We start from the raw sequence: 22,490 nt of genomic DNA on the forward strand, positions 1-22,490 counted from the left end.
AAACATATTAGTCGTTTTTCATCATCCATCTGTTTGGACTTCTGGCTACACGTCACAGAATTTTTACCGAACAACAACACATTAAAAAGCAGAGTGCCAAGGCAGACTGCTATGGCTTGATAATTTATTCCAAGGATAAAAGAAACTCTTAGGCAGGAATTACCTTACAACTGAAGATAGTCTTTGAATTTTCAAGAGAACACAGGAAAGGAAGAGTATGCCCCTATACCAGTATGTGGGCTAACAACCATGCAAAGAAGAGCCTCTAAGAATTGCGTGCCTTAGCAAAGCATGTTCACGTTTGCAAACTCACCAATACATTTGATGCCATTTCCAACCCAGCCTTCTCTGCAGCTACACCTGAAGCTTCCCGGGATGTTGAGACAGGAGGCATGCATGTCACAGTTGTGGGCACCAATTTCACACTCGTCCACATCTGAGAAGCGACAGTTAATATGATGAAGATTAAACACAAGGCTAATTAATTCTACTTCCAAGTATAATTCTGCACAGGTAACATTTTAAAGTCAATATGGAAATAGCTAAAATGATACAGAAAAAAAATAAACATTAACATCATTTTTACTTTTAATTTTTGTAGCCTCCAACAAGATTCGGAAGTTCATGGTCCAAGTCAAAGAGGTCTTTTCCTAGAGCCATTTTCTGGTAAGACAGGGATACTGCCCCCAGGCAGATATGTGTGTCAGGCCCTCCCCACGTCGCTGCCTGGGCCCAGACAAAAGTCCATGCAGAAGGCATGGTTACAGATGTCAGGAGAAATCATATTTCCAAAGTGAGACTCTCCTATTGTTTCCTATTCATATTTGTTACATGTGTTTCATAAAGATTAAAAGAAGCCTGACTTTTAAAATAATAGTGCATTCCTGTCATTTTTAGAATCAATACAGTAGAGTATAGAATTTTTGAAAATTATCATTTTAGTGTGTATTCATCTATTTATTTGCAAATATGTGAAAATATTCACTGGAGATTCCATCCGGAAAATAAACAGTATGTATATACACACGCATACACATGTATACATACAAATAAATGTATACATATTATGCACGTGTACACACACATTTGTGTGTATAAACTCTGTAGCTTTGGTTCTTCAGAGCTTTCTAGAATAGAAAGAATAATCTTTTCTATCCAGCTCAATGATTACATGTTGTAGATGCTAAAATCACACATGTAAATACACACACACACACACACACACACACACACGCACACAGAACTATTGGCTTTGCATCGACCTTCATAGCACTGAACACCCAGAGCACCCCGTCTTCCTTGCTCACCTGTTCCTGGAGGTGTCAGCTTAAGAGCCAGGCTGCAGTCCAAGCCACCCACCACCTGCCTTGAGCAAAATGCCTGACAAGGGTCTTAAACTGAACAATGGGGAAGGCCTAGTCCAAAGCACTGACTTGGGACTTCCTCGCCCATTTTATGCAGAAGGCCAAAACATATTTCACAGAGAAAGGAAGCAAGAGATAAAGTGCATGAGGTGAGCAAAGACAGAAAGTGAAAAGAGAAGAGGGAAAGTCAACTGGGGCTAAGGGAAGAGAGGGCAAAAGCAAACAGAAAGAGAAGAGGTAAAAAGAGAGGAAAGGATGGTGCAGAAGGAAGGAAGAGGGTGTAACCAGAAATCCACATGAATTTTTGTCCAGTTAGAAGAATTGCAAAAACAAGCGACTGGGATGGTCCGTGGTGCTATGTCCTGACAAGTGTCTGGGCCACACTCCTCCTACGAAACTGAATGATGCTGCAAGAGCAAACAGCCATGTGGGCGATGCCCGGGACTAGAATGCAGGCCCACACCCCCACTTCGTGTGTGACCAGAGAGGACACAAACCCGTCATCACACATGCCCTGGGGCAGGTGCTCATGACCCAGTCATGACCTGGTGCCGTCATGGTCCAACAGAGGCAAAGGGACAAATGATGGTCAAGTTGGCCTCTGAAACAGGAGGAGCCAGAGCACAAGAGGGTATAAGTTTGAGACCTACCTGTGCATCCTGTGGTCCCCTTCTTCACAGAATAACCCAGCTGACAGTGGCAAATGAAGGATCCCTTGGTGTTCTCACACTCCCCAAACATGCAGATGTTTGAGTTCAACTCACACTCATTCACATCTAGAAAACATATTTTCAGTACTTCGGTTAGTATTTGTTCATCCGAGGAATTCAAAAGCTCTCTTTTATACTGAAGAGCGTAATATTGAAATAAAGAGATAAAAGCTAAAATGTAATCTATGTGCAAGACACAGTATTATTTTCTAAAATTATTTCCAAATAATTCTTCCATTTCAGCTTTCGCATCTTGTAAATAGGGTGGCTTGAATTTTAAAATAACTGAAAAAACCGTTCCCTCACATGTTTGCGTGTGCACAAATGTGCACGTGTGTGCGTGCAAATGTGTGCATGGGATTTATCCCATTTTTATGGTACCCACCAATGCATGTTTTCATGTCCATTGAAGCCATGAAGCCATCATAGCAGAGACAGCGATACTCTCCAGGAATGTTGGTACACTGGCCCCCATCACAGATATCAGGATTATTTTCACATTCGTCAATATCTGATGACAGAAAATTGGCATTAAATAAAAACAAGAAAGACTTTTATTAAGCTCACATATATATTTTTTTCCCCATCCAGATCCAGTCAAAGTGCCTGGAGTGAGATTTGTAAGATAAAATCAATGAGCTGTACAAAGCCTCCATATTTTCCTTTCTGTACCTGCGCAGGACCTCCCATCTGGCATCAGGGCATACCCCTCGCTGCAGCTGCACTCATAGCTGCCTTCTGAATTAGTGCACCGGGTGTCACAGCCTCCATTCATGATCATACATTCGTCAATATCTGTGAAAACAACATTGCAACCACATTACTCTGTCAAGTCTACTTCCTTAAACAAAAAAAAAGAAAGAAAAAAAAAGACAGGGAATTTTTCTTCTTCTCTTTAAACAGATAATGCTTAAATGGCTTTGGAGTTTTCTCCCCATTACTGTGTTGGTTTATTATTTTACCATTGGTCTTTCTTAGCTCTTTCTACTTCCTTTCGGACATCATTCCATTTGGCCTTTAGCCCCAGTAGCCTAAGATTAAAGAACTCAGAAATACTGTAGCTATGGAATTAATGGTGTTTTCTGTGATAAAACCAGGGATTCCTCTGCAAAGCCATAAAGACAATGGCATCTTACAGACCGGTCCCCATGCTTAGATTCACGTTTAGGACATAGAACTTCCACTGGCTTCATTACAATATATTCAGTGCCAGAGCTGTCCTAGGCTGATCTGGAAAATACAAGTTCCAGACCCACTTGGCTGACCCGCACCTGTACAGCCCTGTCGGTCTGGTGTGGCCTGGTATCCGGGGTTACAGGAACACTGATAGGTTCCAATCATGTTCACACACTTTCCATTTCTACAGAGATTGTCACTCAGGGAGCATTCATTTATATCTGTAAAAAGATACACAGAATTAATGTTTTTGCAATAACCACATCACTTAAAAGTATCAAGAAATGTTGCATGGAAGCATCGGTCTCCAAAGGGGTGTGTGTTCTTTTTTTGTTGTTGTAATTTTTATTTAAAAATATTTTAATGTTTGTTTATTTTTTTAAATTTTCTTAATGTTTATTCTTGAGAGAGATCGAGAGAGAGAGAGAGAGAGAGAGAGAGAGAGAGAGAGAGAGAGAGTCTGTGTGAGCAGGGGAGGGACAGAGCAAGAGAAGGACACAGAATCTGAAGCAGGCTCCAGGCTCTGAGCTGTCAGCCCAGAGCCCGAGGCTGGGCTCGAACCCATCAGCTGTGAAATTGTTATCTGAGCCAAAGTCAGATGCTCAACTAGGTGAGGCACCCAGGTGCTCCAATGTTTATTTATTTTTGAGAGAGAGAGAGAAAGAAAGAGAGAGAGAGAAAGAGAGAGAGAGAGAGAGGTAGACAGAGAGACAGGGAGAGAGAGAGGGAGAATGAGTGGGGGAAGGGCAGAGAGAGGAGGCAGAGGATCTGAAGCAGGCTCCAGGCTCTGAGCTGTCAGTACAGAGCCTGATTCAGGGTTCAAACTCACGAACTGTGAGATCATGACCTGAGCCGAAGTCAAACACCCAACCTGCTGAACCACCCAGGCACCCCATGGGGTTTGTGTTCTTCAGGGGGAAGTAAGATGATTTCCTGGGGTGTTCAAAGAAGATGCTGGAATCTACATTTCTATTATTTCTATCTAAAACTGCACTGTAAGTAAAACTCTGTATCTCTGCTATCCCAATATGTATCTGCTATAGAGCATTTCAAACATGAACAGAATGAATGAAATTCATTTTTTCAATTTAATTTTAATTTAATTTTTTAAAAGTAAGCTCTTCGCCCCCTGTGGGGCTTGAACTCACGACCCCAAGATCAAAACTGATTGAGCCAGCCGGGTGCACCAGGAATTGAATTTTTCATGTTACCAAATTTTAATTAAATTTAAGTGGCCACATGTGGATAGTGAATGTTGGACCATGTACGTTTAGCACATGCCAGACATAAAAGTTACTAATATTTAATATACGAATTTACACTGGCATGCTCACCTGCTCTTTATTAGATGGCCAAGAGGAGCCTCAATGATGTCAAGTATCCCGAGGGAAGATGGCTGATCCCACAAGTCACAGAGGCTGATACCAGGGCCCTCACTAGTTTGTGTGTTTAGTGTGCCTTCATAGGTGGATCTGTATCACCTACTTTAAAATAAACTAACCCTTATAGGAAACACAGGCGCCTAATAAAAACTTCTGCAAACGTCTGTGGAATAAAGTATTACTATTAATGCAGTTGTAAGAGAACAGCAAGAAAAATGATAGAATGGAAGATTTCCTCATACAAACTGCTTGTGACACACAATATAAGGTAAAAATAATGACAATACAATGAGGTAAAACAAGACCTTCGTTCCAAATCCTCAAAATCACCAAGAAGACTATGTGACATATGGATTTAAATCTATGATCATTAAATGCATGTTTTATTAAGTGTGCAAAAATATGCATCTTATATTATACAATATTCCCTTGAGGGGTACTTTTTCCAGCTATAGGATCCACAAAAACTAACAAAATAAACTGAACACAGAAACAGATCTCTGATTCACTGCATCACAATGATGAACAAATATTCCCGTAATCATGTTTTAAAAAATTTTAGTACCACCATTAAAATGAAATAAAAATATTTAAAACTTTTTAAATTCTTGGGGCTCCTGGGTGGCTTAGTCGGTTAAGTGTCCGACTTCAGCTCGGGTCATGATCTCACACTGTGAGTTCCAGCCCCGCATCGGGCTCCGTGCTGACAGCTAAGGGCCTGGAGCCCGCTTTGGATTCTGTGTCTCCCTCTCTCTCTGCCCCTAACCCACTCACATTCTATGTCTCTCTCAAAAATAAATAAACATTAAAAAAATTTTTTTTTTAACTTTTTACATTCACCTATAAAAATGTCTGTTTAGTGTATGATTTAAGATTCGCCTAATATATTAGCAAAGCGATACATATATGATTTATGAATAAATAAATGTGTAGAGGAAAGATGTGCTCAAATTACGTTTTGAAATGGGGCTGTGCAGTCTGGTCTGTTTTAAACCATTTTATTTGCTTATACTTGCAAGAAAGATTTTTGGTGAAGAAAATGCTTCCTGGCTACATGAAGGTTTTAAAGCCAGTATCTATAGCCCGGTAAGCCCAGAGGCCTCTGTATACTCAAAAAAAGCAGTAGGCTGCAAAGCTCCAAGACCAGCCACTGGCATTCTCACATCACCCCTGCCCCTCAGCTTTCTGTGAGAAGACGGGGAGGAGAGAGCTCTTGTGTTCACACACACACAGGAGCAGACACCATGACGACAGACATGGGGGGTGGACTCTGCTGACTGGACGACAGGTGGATGCACAGGTGAACAACCAGGGAGAGGCCCTTCCGACAACCGCTTTGCTATTTTGTCCTCCCTGGAGGAGGCAATCACGTGGCCTTCCACGGGGTCCCTCATGCAAGATACTTTCAAGTGCACTTATAATGAAAATGGGGGTAACCAGGACAACGCTGGCCTCTTTGTGTCACTGAAGCGCTCTCTAAAGATACAATGGAGAGGCTCTGAAGTTTCAACTTTTAACCAGCTAAGATTTCACGTGCCGCAGACAACGCGTTAGACTTGACCCCTGATCTTTACTATCTTAGTACCAAGTGAGCTGGGTTGGCTTATGTGCTTGTGGAGACAGACTCACCCACACAATCCTCACGTGACGGTGACAGCTCGTGTCCCAGTGGGCAGTCACACTGAAAGCTGCCCTCCGTGTTCACACAGGTGCCACCCCTACAAAGGAGAGGGTTACGTTCACATTCGTCAATGTCTGAAAGGTAAAAACGTGAGATCCATTAAAGAACTCTGAGGGAAAAACAGTCGCGCACACAGCATGGGAGAAAAAGAATTATTATTCGAGTTAAGTGTGACTCAAATGTAATTAAGACACGGCTTTAAAAGGAGATGCAGTAACGCTCCCCTCACTTTTTCTAGTACCAGTAAGTAAATGGTTAAGTTTTATTCTTAAAGAGCGAGTTATCAACGAACTTACTTGTATGAAGCAAGCATGCTCATAAAAGATAAACAATTTGTTTCATATCACCCTAAACTCCAGATACCGTACGTCGCCATCCATTATCAGTAATAAAACTAAAAGAAAAATCATAGGCTGATCACCTTCTGCGTCCCGTGTGGGGGAGTCCCGTGAGTCACGCAATATTAAACAGCGGGCCAAAAGGTAGGCGGTACCAAGGGAGTTTGTAATAACACACAAATAAAGAAAATAACACGGGATTTGCATGGCTGAATATAAACCTGGGGTCACCACACAGCGTCATGTGTGTTAAATGAATCCCTTGTGAGCAGTTAGTCTGTGTTGGTTTTAGATTCTATGAATAAACAGAACCCAGTCTCACTGCCGCTAAGGCGCCAAGAGGTTGGGGCTCCCCAAGAGTTATCTAGGAGCAGATTTCCTGTCTGACATTTAAATCTGTTCTCTCTCTCACCACAGCCCCTTGCCAAGCGCGCTGTTAGCAGCTCTGAGCCCAGCCAAGGTCGAGCTATCTGGTTTCAAGGCTGCAGGGCGAAGAACTTAGGCACACTTACCCATGCAGTTCTTCATCATCATGAACCCACTTTCGTAGCCTTCGAAACACTCACACTCAAAGCTGCCAGGCGTGTTGACACAGATTCCACTTCCACAGAGGTCGGGAGAAATCCTGCACTCATCAATGTCTAATGCACAGGGGTTAAAAGAAATTAAAAAATAATTGCAGGAGATGAGCAGGTATTCAAGAACAGGGAGACAGGTGCAGCCTTCCCAGGGAAGGTGTGGCACATTGGAGAGGCTGGAGAAGTCAGGGGCCGGCAGTACGTGGGTATGTTTGCAGGAGGTCGGCTAGCAGCCAACAGGGACTTAGGCACATTCCTTTCCCCAACTGTCAAAACTGTCACAGCCAACAGGCAGGTGGTGCCTCTTTGCCTGTGAGAACTCTGGAATTGTGGATTTCTCTTTGTGGCTTGGATGCGGTTAACAGTACGAGCAGTATGAGCCAGATAAGGCAGGCGGCACGTGAGGAAGCAGTGGGCACCTGGACTGAAGTCCCGGGTGCCAAGTGACAGTGTGATGGTTCTGAGACACTAGCCCTCGCCCACCGCGGTGAGAGTATGTTGGGGCTGCTGCCTGTGAGCAGGGGTGGCTGGCGACCACAGAGCACCCAGCCGGCCTCCGAGGCAGACGTGGCCAACGAACCTTGAGCCAGAGAGCACACACACATGGCAGGGCCGTGAACTATGCCCCAGCATATGTTTTTTTGGTCACATTCAGATGTGAAGAGGCAACTGATACACTTTTCAAAATAAAAATAAAATATATTTGTGCTTGTTGCTCTTTACGTACTAGAGTAAATAAGAATCTTCAACAGCGGTGTTTACATGATCAAAAAGATTTTCTGAGAAATATCCCATGCCTATCACTGACATTTTTTAATAGAGAAGTCATGTCTATAAAATATAATTGAGAAAACATGACGTACTTAAAAATTTTTTGGTCACAAGTATGTTTTTAGGAAAAAATGCTTTTGCTGGCATCTACTTGGAGGAATTTTAATTCTGAAGCTTTTCTATCACAAGATTTACCAGTGATAACTTGTACATGCTCTCTCGGGGGTGTCTCAGTCTCAGAAAGTCAGAGGCTTTCTCTCGGCACTGGGGCTTTCTCTATTTCCCTAATTGCAGGCAATACTGAAAAAAAATATATAAGTACTTCCTTGTAAACAAAATTCTTTTTTTTAAGTTTATTTTGAGAGAGAGAGGGGGGGGGGGACAGAATGAAAGCAGGGGAGAGGCAGAAAGAGAGGGAGGTTCAGCGCAGAGCCCTATGTGGGGCTCCGACTCAGAGCCCTATGTGGGGCTCCGATCTCAACTGTGAGATCATGACCTGAGTCGAAATCAAGGAATCAGAAGCTTAACCGACTGAGCCACCCAGATGCTCCTTAAACAAAATTCTTCACAAAATTCAGTGATTCAATTAGACAGTTAACGATATGCATCTTAATTCTCTTACAGTCTATCAGGATCTAGAAACTGACAGCTAGAACCACATGAAGAACATGGAATAAACTTGTCGGCAGAGGAGGGGCATGTTTTGGCAGCTGTGATGTGGTAAGAGCTGGACAGTGGTGTAGAGTGTGGACTCCAGAACCAGATACCTAGGTACCAGTGCTAGTTTTATCACCTACCAGATGAAGAGGCTTGGGAAAATCATTTCATTTCTCTGTGCCTCAATCTCCATCGCTGTAAAATGGGGAGTAGAGCACAACCCACCTGGGAGGATTAAGTGAATCACTATTTGCCAAGTGCTGAGAACAGGGCCTGTCTCATGAGAATTATACAGAGCACTGTATCTATGTTCTCTGCTAAAAATTGGTATTTTGGGGGAGGTGGCTTTGAAGCTTGTATAGAAATTCTCATCCTTGAAGCTTGTATAGAAATTCTAACGTTAAAGAAGTGGCATCAATGGAAAGAAAAGAGATAAAGTGCACCGGTGAAAAAAAATAATGCATTTCAGAGTGGCGGGATCATACAGGTTAAAAATTAATGCAAGGACAGGGAGGACAGGTGTGATTACTGAGGATGCCAAAAGAAGATGGGCTTAAAAAATTTTTTTTAATGTTTTTTTTTTGGGAGACAGAGAGACAGAGTTGGGGAGGGACAGAGAGAGAGGGAGACACAGAATGTGAAGCAGGCTCCAGGCTCTGATCCATCAGCACAGAGCCCGACATCAGGTTCGAACCCATGAACCGCAGGATCATGACCTGGGCTGAAGTCAGATGCTCAACCAACTGAGCCACCCAGGTGCCCCAAAAAGATGGGCTTTATATGCCGTGAAGAATGGCAACCAACAATGTCCCACTGTCCCTTCACATTATACACCACCACAATGAAGTGTGACCAACAAACCTGTTTCTCACACAGTTAAAGAAGGTGAGTTTCAGTAAGACTGGGCTAATGTCACACCAGAGAGAAGAAGGGGAGTCAGAATGGGAAAAACACGGTCTTTACCCAGGTTTCAGATCATGGGAGTCGCTGAAAGTTGCTTTGTGGGGAGTAACACATGGTCATTGTTGAACATGAAAGATCAGACTGGGCAATCAATGGGATGGAAGACGATGGAAAAATCTGCGATGCAGTGAATACTGCCAGGTGTTGCCCGGTTCCCCCTTCAGGAAGGAAGGACTTACTATTTGCCTTTTCCCTTCTACTCCTGGGGGTGCGGGGGGCACAAAGTCCTGAGATGTAAACTATCTTTAGGAAATGCCTTAGCTAAGAGGACCCTTCCTTGCAGTCACACCCTTTTCTCTGGGCAGATGTATCCAAAGACTGACCACGCAGGTCCATAAACGCCTAGGCCCTCTGCCCTAACCCACGACTGTTCTGATGGGCCAGCCTAGGTACAGTGCTTCCTGTGGGATGGGCGGAGGACCACGCGGGGCCTGATGGCCGCCCAGCAGCCCCTGCTTCTCACTCCTGCGTTCTTCCCCTCCCTCCCCTAGATGCTGAGCCCAAGAGCAATCCCTAGTGAACTTCCTGCACATGAATCTCTGCTCTGTTTCCCCAGAGCTGGGCCTGCGCCTGCAATAGTCTTGTAGAAAGTCTTGAACCAACTCCTGTGATGGAAGATTACATGTAACTTCTTCCCTTGTCCAACATAGGGAGAGGTCAAAATTAAGTCTGAGGCCCCATTCTGAGTGAGTGATGCTATTGCCATATGCGAGGAAGCCCCGAGGGAGGGGGGTGTGGGGGAGGGACAAAAGGGGGCTGAAGAGAAGAGGGGCTGCAGGACGGCAGGTGTACGTGTGGCATGGCACTCGGCCAGCACAGAGGACAGTGCTCACACAGCGGAGTCAGCTCGGCAGAGCCCGTCTGCACAGGCATGGTGCACGTGCAGCTGTGAGAGGCAGAGGACTCTAGAAATTGGCAAGGGCAAGGAGAATCGTCATAGGCACAGGAGGATGATCAAGACGGGGAGGTACCATGGAGACCAAGACAGAAGAAAATCAAGGAAGGGATGTGGCCAAGCAGAGAAGTCATGGAGAATATGCACCAATAGAAAGAGATTTTTTTCAACTCCATGAAGGTGTTTCGTGAGAGAACGTACATGTGCCTGAATGAGGGACAGCAAAAGACAAAATTACATGGGCTCTTCGGGAGACAGACATGAGAGATAAATGCTGAGACACAGGGTGGCAGCATGAGAGAAAAGATGGCAGGGGAAACGGTGTGATTGTTCTCAGGTCCAGGGAAAGCAAAAGGAAAGAGGGCAATTCACTGCAGAGAGGGGAGGGAGCCTGCTGACCAGGGCTGGAGCAGGAGCAGCAGAGGGGAAGGAACAGGGAGGAGTGGAAAACTGTGGAAGAGGCAATGTCACTTCCACAGAGAGGTGCCTGCAGGAAGGGTTCTGGCCACAGGAGTGGATGTCCAGGGAGAAGAAAGGCAGTGAGCAGGCATCTGAGAGAGTGTGTGGACCAGAAGAGGTTCAGAAGTGGAGCAGAGAATCTACTACAAAGCTGTCATCATCAAGACAGCATGGTATTGGCACAAAAACAGACACATAGACCAATGGAATAGAATAGAAACCCCAGAACTAGACCCACAAACGTATGGCCAACTCATCTTTGACAAAGCAGGAAAGAACATCCAATGGAAAAAAGACAGCCTCTTTAACAAATGGTGCTGGGAGAACTGGACAGCAACATGCAGAAGGTTGAAACTAGACCACTTTCCCACACCATTCACAAAAATAAACTCAAAATGGATAAAGGACCTAAATGTGAGACAGGAAACCATCAAAACCTTAGAGGAGAAAGCAGGAAAAGACCTCTCTGACCTCAGCCGTAGCAATCTCTTACTCGACACATCCCCAAAGGCAAGGGAATTAAAAGCAAAAGTGAAATACTGGGACCTTATGAAGATAAAAAGCTTCTGCACAGCAAAGGAAACAACCAACAAAACTAAAAGGCAACCAATGGAATGGGAAAAGATATTCGCAAATGACATATCGGACAAAGGGCTAGTATCCAAAATCTATAAAGAGCTCACCAAACTCCACACCCGAAAAACAAATGACCCAGTGAAGAAATGGGCAGAAAACATGAATAGACACTTCTCTAAAGAAGACATCCGGATGGCCAACAGGCACATGAAAAGATGTTCAGCGTCGCTCCTTATCAGGGAAATACAAATCAAAACCACACTCAGGTATCACCTCACGCCAGTCAGAGTGGCCAAAATGAACAAATCAGGAGACTATAGATGCTGGAGAGGATGTGGAGAAACGGGAACCCTCTTGCACTGTTGGTGGGAATGCAAATTGGTGCAGCCGCTCTGGAAAGCAGTGTGGAGGTTCCTCAGAAAATTAAAAATAGACCTACCCTATGAACCAGCAATAGCACTGCTAGGAATTTATCCAAGGGATACAGGAGTACTGATGCATAGGGCCACTTGTACCCCAATGTTCATAGCAGCACTCTCAACAATAGCCAAATTATGGAAAGAGCCTAAATGTCCATCAACTGATGAATGGATAAAGAAATTGTGGTTTATATACACAATGGAATATTACGTGGCAATGAGAAAAAATGAAATATGGCCTTTTGTAGCAACGTGGATGGAACTGGAGAGTGTGATGCTAAGTGAAATAAGCCATAAAGAGAAAGACAGATACCATATGGTTTCACTCTTATGTGGATCCTGAGAAACTTAACAGGAACCCATGGGGGAGGGGAAGGAAAAAAAAAAAAGAGGTTAGAATGGGAGAGAGCCAAAGCATAAGAGACTGTTAAAAACTGAGAACAAACTGAGGGTTGATGGGGGGTGGGAGGGAGGAGAGGGTGGGTGATGGGTATTGAGGAGGGCACCTTTTGGGATGAGCACTGGGTGTTGTATGGAAACCAATCTGTCAATAAATTTCATAAAAATAAATAAATAAATAAATAAATAAATAGTTAAAAAAAAAAAAAAAGAAGTGGAGCAGAGAAGGGCTCGTCGGTGAAGCATCCGACTCTTAATTTCAGCTCAGGTCATGACCTCAAGGTGGTGGGATCCAGCCCCACGTCAGGCTCTGTGCTGACAGCACAAAGCCAGCTTGGGATTCCCTCTCTCCTTCTCTTTCTGCCCCTTCCTCTCTACCTTTCTCTCTCTCTCTTTCCCCCTCAAAAATAAATAAACTTAAAAAAAGTAGAGCAGAGACTCAGAGGCATGAGAGGTGAACAGCGTCACTGAGACCTGTTGAAGGCAGATGCGTGAGGTACAGGCAGGTCTCCACAGACCAGCCACCTGAGCACCAAGCAGGAAAACCATGTGCGGGCGAGGAGCTGGGCAGCAAGGGAGGCAGACAGTTGCGAAATGCGCCAGGGTGGTCTAGGTGGGGTGGGGACTTAGGGACTCCAGTACCTTGTGCAACACGAAGTGAAGAAGGAGTCACAAGCACGTTTCAGTGGAGATCATGAAGCAGCGACAAGGGTGAGGACAGCAGAGAAGGAAACATTCCCAGGAGAATATGAATAAAGAGGCTTTTGAAAATAAGATTTTGGACGTCTATTTCAAGAGTTGGGAATAATTTATTTAATGTGATAGAAAAATTTGGATTTTCTCATCTTTTCAAACTAAAGGGAGCAGATATCAAGAGGGATATGGATGGCGACTGGATAGTAATTACTAAGAAAACTCTTTACTTAAATTTTTTTTTAACGTTTATTTATTTTTGGGACAGAGAGAGACAGAGCATGAACGGAGGAGGGGCAGAGAGAGAGGGAGACACAGAATCGGAAACAGGCTCCAGGCTCCGAGCCATCAGCCCAGAGCCCGACGCGGGGCTCAAACTCACGGACCGCGAGATCGTGACCTGAGCTGAAGTCGGACGCCCAACCGACTGAGCCACCCAGGCGCCCCTAAGAAAACTCTTTAAAGATGAGGAAAATAAGTTACAACAGCTCTATTCAAAACGTTAACATTTTTAAATAGATACTACATATCATTTATATAATTGTTGATTGCTACAGTCTTGAGTCTTCATTATTCTGAAAATCAAATTTTTATGTTTTTCTTGAGGTAAGACAAAATAGCGTTTTCATGCTACTTACTGTGTAGCTCTTACAAGACCTTGTTTGGAGAAATGACTTAAGAGCAGAGGGAAAAAAACAAAAAACACAACATGGACTTTTGAAGGCAGGACTTTCCAACCGAGCAAAAGAAAGAGAGCAAGGGTTTGCCAAATACAACACAAGAGCAGACTCACCTGTGCAGTTTCTTTCCTCCACGTCCAGAGCAAAGCCACTGTTACAACGGCACTTGAAACTCCCAATGGTATTTCTGCACTTTCCGTAGGTGCACATCCCAGGAAAAGCTTTGCATTCATTGATATCTAAAAGCAGGACAAAGCAGGAACGTTGAGCCGGCTGGTACTAAAAGAACGGGTTCACCGGTTAAAGCTGAAAATCTATCACAATGGAAAGTAACGTACCCAACTAAAAAAAGGGGGCTCAAAATTTTTGGCGATCACGTGGATGCCACACAGAACGTTTGAAAAGTGAAAAAGATTCTGCATTTGAAGAGTTCTGACCTCTTCCTTTCTGACCAATTGTCTGGTAAGGTTTAAGGGGGATAGGGAACATTTCACTACACCAGGGCCCCATCTGGTCAGGCTGTGCTAAGGACAGAAGAGGTGCATGTGCAAAGATGTAGGAAATGTGAGATTAGTGGCATGTTTTACATCTTTACTTCAATACCAGCCTATATAGGTGATTTATATTCTGGGGCCATAAGGCAGGCCACAGATCACGTTTAACAAAGAAAATGGAAGTGGCAAATCATATGCTTAAAGCAAAACCAATTCTGAGACAATGCGGGAGGTGAGCTTCAAGTGTAGGAAGATCAACGTGACCCTGACGGTTACCTTTGTAAAATGGCCGCCCCGTAAGAACGTCCCCTCTGTTGGCAAAGCCGGGCCCCCGGGGGCACAGGGTCTCATACTCCTTGGTGCCAGGTTTGGGGCATTCCTCACACTCGGTGCCCCAAGCTGCGCCAACTGCACAGCAGCAGGCATCCATGCGGAACTTTCCAGGAACAGGATGGACACACTCATCTTCATCCCACTTCAAGTAACACTGCTCCATGCGGATGTCTACATGGCAAATGAAATCACAGTTTGAGACTAAGGTGTCACATTCATCGATGGTTCATAAACTGAGTTTTTGTTTGGCACCTGGCATGATGCCAAGCTCTGGAGATACACTCATGGATGAGAGACAGGGTCCCTGACCTCCTGGAATGGACTTCGTAACAGATAGTCATTTAAAGAGAACAAAGGTGGGTTTTTCAGGAAGAAAAGGTTCCCTTATGACATGACTCCTTCATATCATCACCCATGATCCCTTTTTTGTATTGCTCATTTGAGAAAGAATAAGATAATTTGAATGACAGACTCTTCTTGTTCACTAAATTGCTTACAGGGGCTTGTGACCAGCTGTCATGTCCTAATCAGAAACAACAAATGATCAACCGTTATCTATGTGCCAATTTGGGACAAGTACTATAACAGCTTTACAAAGGAAAAAAAGTATTTTTGCATTTCAAGTTTTTTTTTTTTTTCTGGTCAAATTTACCTTTTGCATCATGGTTTTTGTCCTGCATTATGTAAATCTGCCCTAGTAAGGGGCCAAATTATTTGCTTAAATGTCAAATTTTCCCTTTAATCTTGAAACATACCAGGTCCTTAGATCAATCAAGAGTCACAAGATAAGATAAATTAGCATGGTGTGTAAATCACACATTTATCTATTAGTCAACAGAATTGTTGGTCAAACTACAAACATTTGGCTATATGGATAATGGATACTTGGCTAAATATGGATAATGAGATCAAAAAGGTTTTCCTTAATCACATAGTATGTTTTATTTGATATTGGCATTTCAAGGTATCAAATCCTTTCCTAAACCTCACAACTGTTTAACAGAGAATAAGAGATCCCTAATGGAAATATAAACATAAAGAAATAAATATGTTTACTATTTTAGTTCCTGTCAATACTGGGTCTTTCAAGTGCTCAAGCAAAGGCACCATAAACTTTAGCAACCTCCTTTAGCTTATAGTTACAAACATTTCCAAGGATGGTAATTACAAAGTCCTATTTTTAAAGAAATAAATCACTGTGGTAAATTTTCATTTTGACTTGGTAGACGGACTATAGGTATTCAGAATAGGGGATTCTGACTTCTATATCCACACCAACACCAATTCCAAAGCCATGCTCTCTGGTAGTGTGAGATACAACAGTAATCCATAGAGTCTCATGACCTCCAGGCATCTAGGGGCTGTTCTCAGTCACAGCCAACCCCATCTAATACTGTTGCCAGGGCAGTAAGGATCTTAACAAGATATGTAAGTTTTATTTAGGTACCCTGAGAACTATGGACTGAGTCAAACTGTTTCTGAGGTCATTGAAGTAATTTGCTCAAGAAGCAAGATTAGCTAAAAAAAATAAAATAAAATAAATAAAAAGCATTTGAACTTAATATGTGAAAAGTTAGGAGAGGCTGGCAGAGTAATCCCGTGTCTTTGCTACACAGATCCATATCAATATCTGCCTCAGGAATCAAAACACTGTACACTGGCCACATCTGGCCTGGGAATGTTTTCACTGACTGGCAGAGAAATGAGAATATGCATTTGGAAACTCTGGGATAGTATATGCTCTCTATCTAGAGTTTGCAGCGGTCCTCAAGACTCCTATTATCACCTCACTCATTGAAGTTACCCGCCTAGCCCCTGAAAGTATTCCAATTTGGAACCCTGATTTAGATCAGTTTCTTTTTTTTTTAAATTTTTTTTTTCAACGTTTATTTATTTTTGGGACAGAGAGAGACAGAGCATGAACGGGGGAGGGGCAGAGAGAGAGGGAGACACAGAATCAGAAACAGGCTCCAGGCTCCGAGCCATCAGCCCAGAGCCCGACGCGGGGCTCGAACTCACGGACCGCGAGATCGTGACCTGGCTGAAGTCGGATGCTTAACCGACTGCGCCACCCAGGCGCCCCTAGATCAGTTTCTATCAAAGAGGTTTTCCTCTACTTTTGTTCTCAGGATATTTTACATTTTCAAATGTTAGTCTCTTCTTGAAACTTCCTCATGTCCGGAGCCACAGTGCATTTTTGTAGAATAGTTTAAGTAGTGCCAAAAACATTTAACCCAAGTGCGAGAATGAAGACTTCAATGCATCCTTTTAGAATATTATAAAAGGTTTGATTTTGAATAATATTATTGGGAACATACTTTGTTGAGTGATAATTTACAATTACTAATATATCTCTTCAGGTATAGAATTCTTTGGTTACTGAAAGCAATTTGATATATTAGTCATTCGACCAATACGGATACTGTTATTTGGCATCTTCAAAAGATACTTTCTTAGATAATTTAACAATAAAAATCTGAAAAGAATTTTCCTTTATTATTCGACTTTGGATATTATCATTTCTAACCAGTTCTGTATGATTTTATAGTCATACTTTGTAGCCTAATTTAAATATACTATTAAAATTAACTTGAAATCTGTGTCAATTATAATAACTAATCTGTATGATGGTGCAAACAGTTTTTACTACTAATTTAAAAAATCACCGATACATTTAAATACCTTAGGGGCACCTGGGTGGCTCAGTCAGTTGAGCTTCCTCCTCTTGATTTCAGCTCAGGTCATGATTCCAAGGTCATGAGATCAAGCCCCACGTTGGTTCCGCACTAAGTGTGGACCTGCTTAAGATTCTCTGTTCCTTTCTCTCTCTCTCTTCCCCCCCCCTTTGCCCTCCCCCACTTGCTTGTTCTCTAAAATAAAATTAAAAAAATAAAATAAATAAAAATAAATACCTTAAAGATATCTGACTAACACTATCAATGCTCATACGTTGTGTACAAGCTTAAATTACAAATATAAACCTATAAATAAAAACCTATAAACCTATATAAGCTTATATAAACCTATAAGCCTATGAATAAAAAGTTATTTTAGAAAATAAAAACTTACTGTTCTATAGCATGTTGGGAAATGCCATAATTAAATAAAAAACTGCTTAGATACAATACAGGATTAAGAAAAGTTTCTTTTTCATTAATCAAACTCTGATTCAGGCAAAATGACATTGATAATGATAAGGTCAATTAAGTATTTCTGTACTAATGATGTTGAAAGAAAGAGCTTCCTCATTTTAGATTTTTAGAAAATAAAGCATTAGGAAAATTTAAACTCTCAGGTGGTAAAGGAAGGACTAGGATCAGGCAATTTTTTTTTATTAAGTTTATTTATTTTGAGAGAGAGAGAGAGAGAGAGAGCGAGCATAAGTGGGGGAGCGGCAGAGACAGGAAGAGAGAATCCCAAGCATGCTCCGAGAGTCCCTGCAGAGCCCGACGTGGGACGAACTCACAAACCGTAAGATTATGAGCTGAGCCAAGATCAAGGGTCAGTTGCTCAACCAAGTGTACCACCCAGGTGCCCTATCTGGCAATATTTTTAAAAAGAAACAATAACCTTACCCAGGACTTCCTCACTGTCTTCTCTAAGAGTGTAACTTCAATGACCTGATAAACGTTGACTCCAAACACTTGTTGAGCAGTTCCAACTTTCTGTATTATACAGGAACCATGTCCCTTGAACACTCACTTTAAAAATAACGTCTAGTGATTTTCCTTCCAAATATCCCACTTAAGTCCTGTTTCCAGCTATAGACTCAATGGTTTTGAATTGGTCAATGCCCAAGAAATAAGAAAAATTCATCGCTGGTTTCATGCATCAAATCCATGAGGATGTGAGTCTTACCCAGACACACACGGCCAGTTCCATCCAACGTAAGGCCTTCAGGGCACTCACAATGAAAAGATCCTTTGCTATTGACACAGCGTCCATTTGGACAAACGCCAGGAAATACCTCACACTCGTTAACGTCTGCAGGGAAATGAAGCAAGCAGAGGGATAAAAGATGTTAGAAATAGAAAAAGCAGGTGTAGTCTTCCCATATAGCAGATTCAATCTGCAACACAATGTGGATTATTACTTGGCCTGAACAGAAATATTTCACAGTGCAACCACTGGGTTTCCTAGGCACCAGCTGTGAAAATGACCACGGCCTTGCCCATCCATAAAACAGCCCAGACACACTCCCTTCCCAGCTGTTTTGTGCCTTGACACCTAACGGTGTCCCCATGAAAATTTACCCACCAGCATAAAAGAGGAGAAATGGGGGAACTGTAAGCTGTTTTCCAAGGGTATTATTACAAAGCATTTGTTGATTCATTGTTTTTATTGTACTGAGGTTTTTAAGAATGATAAATCTCTGAAGTGAACGTCAACGTGATATACTGCTCTAAACACTTACAGTATCGTCCAAGTATACACTCACCTTCACAAGAAACACCTTTAATCCTGGCAAAGCCTCTGGGGCAAGCTGTATCTGTGAGAACAACAGAACCTCATTACAAAAGGAAACATAAGTGTTTTAAGTTCAAGAAACAGTATAATGGAATCTAAGTTGAACTGACTAAAAACCAGAAGCTGGGGTTTTAGAGGCCAAGGCTCCAGATGCCCTCTGATCAATTCAGTAACATGCGTGACATACGGTGGTAATTCCCATCAGTGCTGAGCCACACTGAGATTCTGACAGTTTTCCTACAGTTCAGTCTTGCTTTTACATCCTCAGCTAAATTACAAATAGACAAGTAAAAAGATGTAAGGCAAAGAGACGCCATCTTCTACTTGGGCACATGCAGACACGGATCCTGAAGGATACTGACAGTCACCGAGCAGCTAGATTCCAGCTAGTTCCCTTCCTTGTCGAGGGTGCTCAGAAGGTCTGCTTACAGTCAAGGGATAAACCAAGTACCTATTTCAACAAGTGAACGAATTTCAACAGAAAAGATATAACAGAAAAGGGTCGTGATCTTACGGTCTTCCTCACTATGGAAATACATAGTGAGACAGGTATCTGGCTATGTGAAGGAGAAGCTCCTGTGACAAGCCCAGAAAGAGCCCTGGACGGCCCCCTACCTAGTTCACACCGTTCACAGGGGCTGCCCCAGGCAGCTCCAAGCGTGGCACAGCATTCGGATTTCAGAGTGGCTCCATTAATGTTCACCTCACAGCGGTTGTCTTGGATGTTGAGCCAACACGTCCCTTTCAGGCTGTCTGAAAAGGAACAGGAAGGAATGGGGAGCTCTCATCTCTGAAGACAATGCAATGCAGTTATAAACGACATAGGCAATTTTTACAGTATTCAACAAGAGCATTATTTTAAAAACGTTTCACTGCGTATGTTTCAAACCTATTTATGTGTACATGTATTTTAAATATACTATATTACACGTAAGCCCAGTATTATACCATGTACATCTCATAAGGTATGATAATTTTTATAATGAAATCTAGTGATACTCCACAAGCGGCCACTGCTGTCTAAGATTTTATGCTGGTATTTACAAACACAGTGCATTACCACGCTAAGATCATTACTTGTGTGAAAAACACTCACAAGATTTATCTCTTATGATAAATGCTCTGATATTTAAGATTTTACCAAATAAAATTCCTTAAATGATTTCCTTCTCTTGTAATCCCCCACCAAACAAACCACACACAATTTATGTTCTAGATCAGAGACACCAGTTTTTCTCTAACTGAAGATAATGATTTGATGAATAATTGATTAAAAAATTACAAGATAAAGAAGAAAAGAAACATCACCCATAACACTACCACTAAGACACATCAGGGCTAATACCTGATGGATTTTTCTTTCAGGCATTTGCCTAGACATACCATATATGTAGCTTTAACTCTCCTTCAAAGAAGAATGCATGCTGATGGCCAACTATCTGAAGAAAGAGAAGGGACCATATAAAAAGGACGTGTACCCAACCGTCTAGCGGTAACTACTCTTACTTTTTAGTCTGTCTCTATATCACATGTAACTGAGGATCTTCCTTACGTGACTGCTGAATAGCTGATTTTGTAATGGTGACAAGGAATCCAGCAAAGTTGATGGGGCAAATAGGAGTTGGGTAAAATAAATCCTACACGAAGCCTTCCTTACAGCACTGCGGCTCTCAGTTCAGGGTGCGTGACACTGCCAAGGCTCTTGTTCAAATGTGGATTCACAAGTCTGCAGGTGTGCGGCCTAGGAGCCTGAGGAGTTGACAAACTCCTTAGGTGAGTACTACAGTCTGACAGAAACTTAACAGCCTACTGCGGCACACAGCCTCGGAGAACAATAAAGAAAAAAGTATATTCCCATGGTATGTACCTTAAAATTCATTTAATAATACGGGTAAAGCTTTACTGCTAAGTACAACAATACAAATAAAGCATAATGGGAGACAGCGAAAGAGAATTACAGTAAAATTGCAGGTTCGGAAGCCCCTGTGGTTTCTGAGTCCCGACTGAACGCAAGCAAGGTAGGAATAAGTGCCCTGTTGCCCAAGGCTTCAGGGCGAGAAGTGAAAACAAAGTAAGTAACACACAAAGGGATGGGGTGCCTTTCTTTGTTGCCAGATTCAGTTTGGGTGGAAAACTGTGTGCAAATGAAAAAAGACTTTCTCATCAGACTGTATCAGGTCTCAAATGAATGGCTTTTTATAGGGCTTTTCCCGTCTTCATTTATTTACACGTGAAAATAGCCTCTGAGGTAGCTACTATTTGCAGAGGAGAAAACTGAGGCCCGCAGAGGTCAGCTAGTTTACCACAAGGTCACCCGGGTGGTACAGTGTCCACATCACAACTCAAAGCCGCACACAGTCTGATTTCAGAGCCTTCACTTTGTAACACCATGTTTCTTTTGGCTGGCATGGTATCAGCACTCAAAAGTCACAAAATCCACTGATACACATATCCAAACATACAGATACATCTCTCTTGCTCTGATTGTTTTTGTGTGTGTGTGTATAGATATACACACATACACACATCAGATGTAGTTATGTAGTTGTGTGGGTAGGGGCTGGGTGAGAACTCTGAAAAAAATAAAGCAGGAGAAGCAGTCTTGAGGGTGTACGTTGGAAGAAGACTGTTATATTAACAAAGGTCGTGAGGGAAGACCTGACCTACAAGGTCAACTCTAAGGAAAGACTGTAGGGTGGCAGATAATGAGAAGACAAAGATAAGATAGAGGCTACAGTAATAATCAAGAAGAGAAATAATACGGGCTTGGATGAGTGGGTTGCTGGTGGTAGGTAGTGCTGAGAAAAGGTTGGAATATGGATAAAAGTCAAATATAATCAACAGGATTTGCTGATGGATTCAATGGGTGTTTCAAAGAAAGGCATAAAGATGACTCCAAGGTTTTGCGGGCTGCTGATTGGCAAAATGGAACTGCCATTTGCCGAGACAGAAGTCATTCTGGGAGACACAGGTCCAAGCCAAAAGACAGCAATTCCGTTTTGGCCATGTTAAGTTTGAAGCATCTATCGGACATCCAAATGGAGACAGCGTGCAGACAGTTGGAAATATAAGTCTGGAATTAGTGGGGAGGTTGAGGAAGGAGACGAACATGTGAGGGTCAATGTAGAAGCCATTTAAGTGTGAGTGTAGACAGAGAAGCCAGGAGGTCCAAGGACTGACCAGGGTGACACTTTAAGCTGGAGGTCAGGAGGACACAGAAGACACAGGGAACTGAGAAAAAGGGGTCAGAAAAGTGAAAGGAGAAGAGAAGGCCAAAAATCGAAAACTTCTTGAGAAGGGGTGAGAGAAGAGCACTGCTAACAAGTAAAGATAAGAAAGAAGCAAGGATCACTTGTTACCAGGGAGACCACTGCTCTTGTCATTGTCATGTCCATGTCACTGAGGACAGCACACAGACATAAGCCAACGATGAGAGAAATTGGTCTGGATCACAA

The 22,490-nt window shown here is 42.7% G+C and overlaps 1 protein-coding gene across 1 annotated transcript in view; it reads right to left on the reverse strand.

The window, feature by feature from the left end:
• FBN2 (fibrillin 2) overlaps window positions 1-22,490 on the reverse strand; it is a 260,207-nt gene that overhangs the window by 66,409 nt on the left and 171,308 nt on the right. Inside the window, exons 21-32 of the mRNA XM_043586875.1 lie at window positions 19,651-19,788; window positions 19,007-19,057; window positions 18,427-18,552; window positions 14,512-14,739; window positions 13,855-13,980; window positions 7,164-7,292; window positions 6,262-6,387; window positions 3,346-3,471; window positions 2,747-2,869; window positions 2,460-2,585; window positions 2,015-2,140; window positions 314-436 (exon numbers count right to left, since the gene is read on the reverse strand). Coding sequence (XP_043442810.1) covers window positions 314-436; window positions 2,015-2,140; window positions 2,460-2,585; window positions 2,747-2,869; window positions 3,346-3,471; window positions 6,262-6,387; window positions 7,164-7,292; window positions 13,855-13,980; window positions 14,512-14,739; window positions 18,427-18,552; window positions 19,007-19,057; window positions 19,651-19,788 — 1,548 coding nt within the window. The remainder of the gene's footprint in view (window positions 1-313; window positions 437-2,014; window positions 2,141-2,459; window positions 2,586-2,746; window positions 2,870-3,345; window positions 3,472-6,261; window positions 6,388-7,163; window positions 7,293-13,854; window positions 13,981-14,511; window positions 14,740-18,426; window positions 18,553-19,006; window positions 19,058-19,650; window positions 19,789-22,490) is intronic.

Source organism: Prionailurus bengalensis, chromosome A1 (genome assembly GCF_016509475.1).
Source record: "Prionailurus bengalensis isolate Pbe53 chromosome A1, Fcat_Pben_1.1_paternal_pri, whole genome shotgun sequence".
Classification (NCBI taxonomy): domain Eukaryota; kingdom Metazoa; phylum Chordata; class Mammalia; order Carnivora; family Felidae; genus Prionailurus; species Prionailurus bengalensis.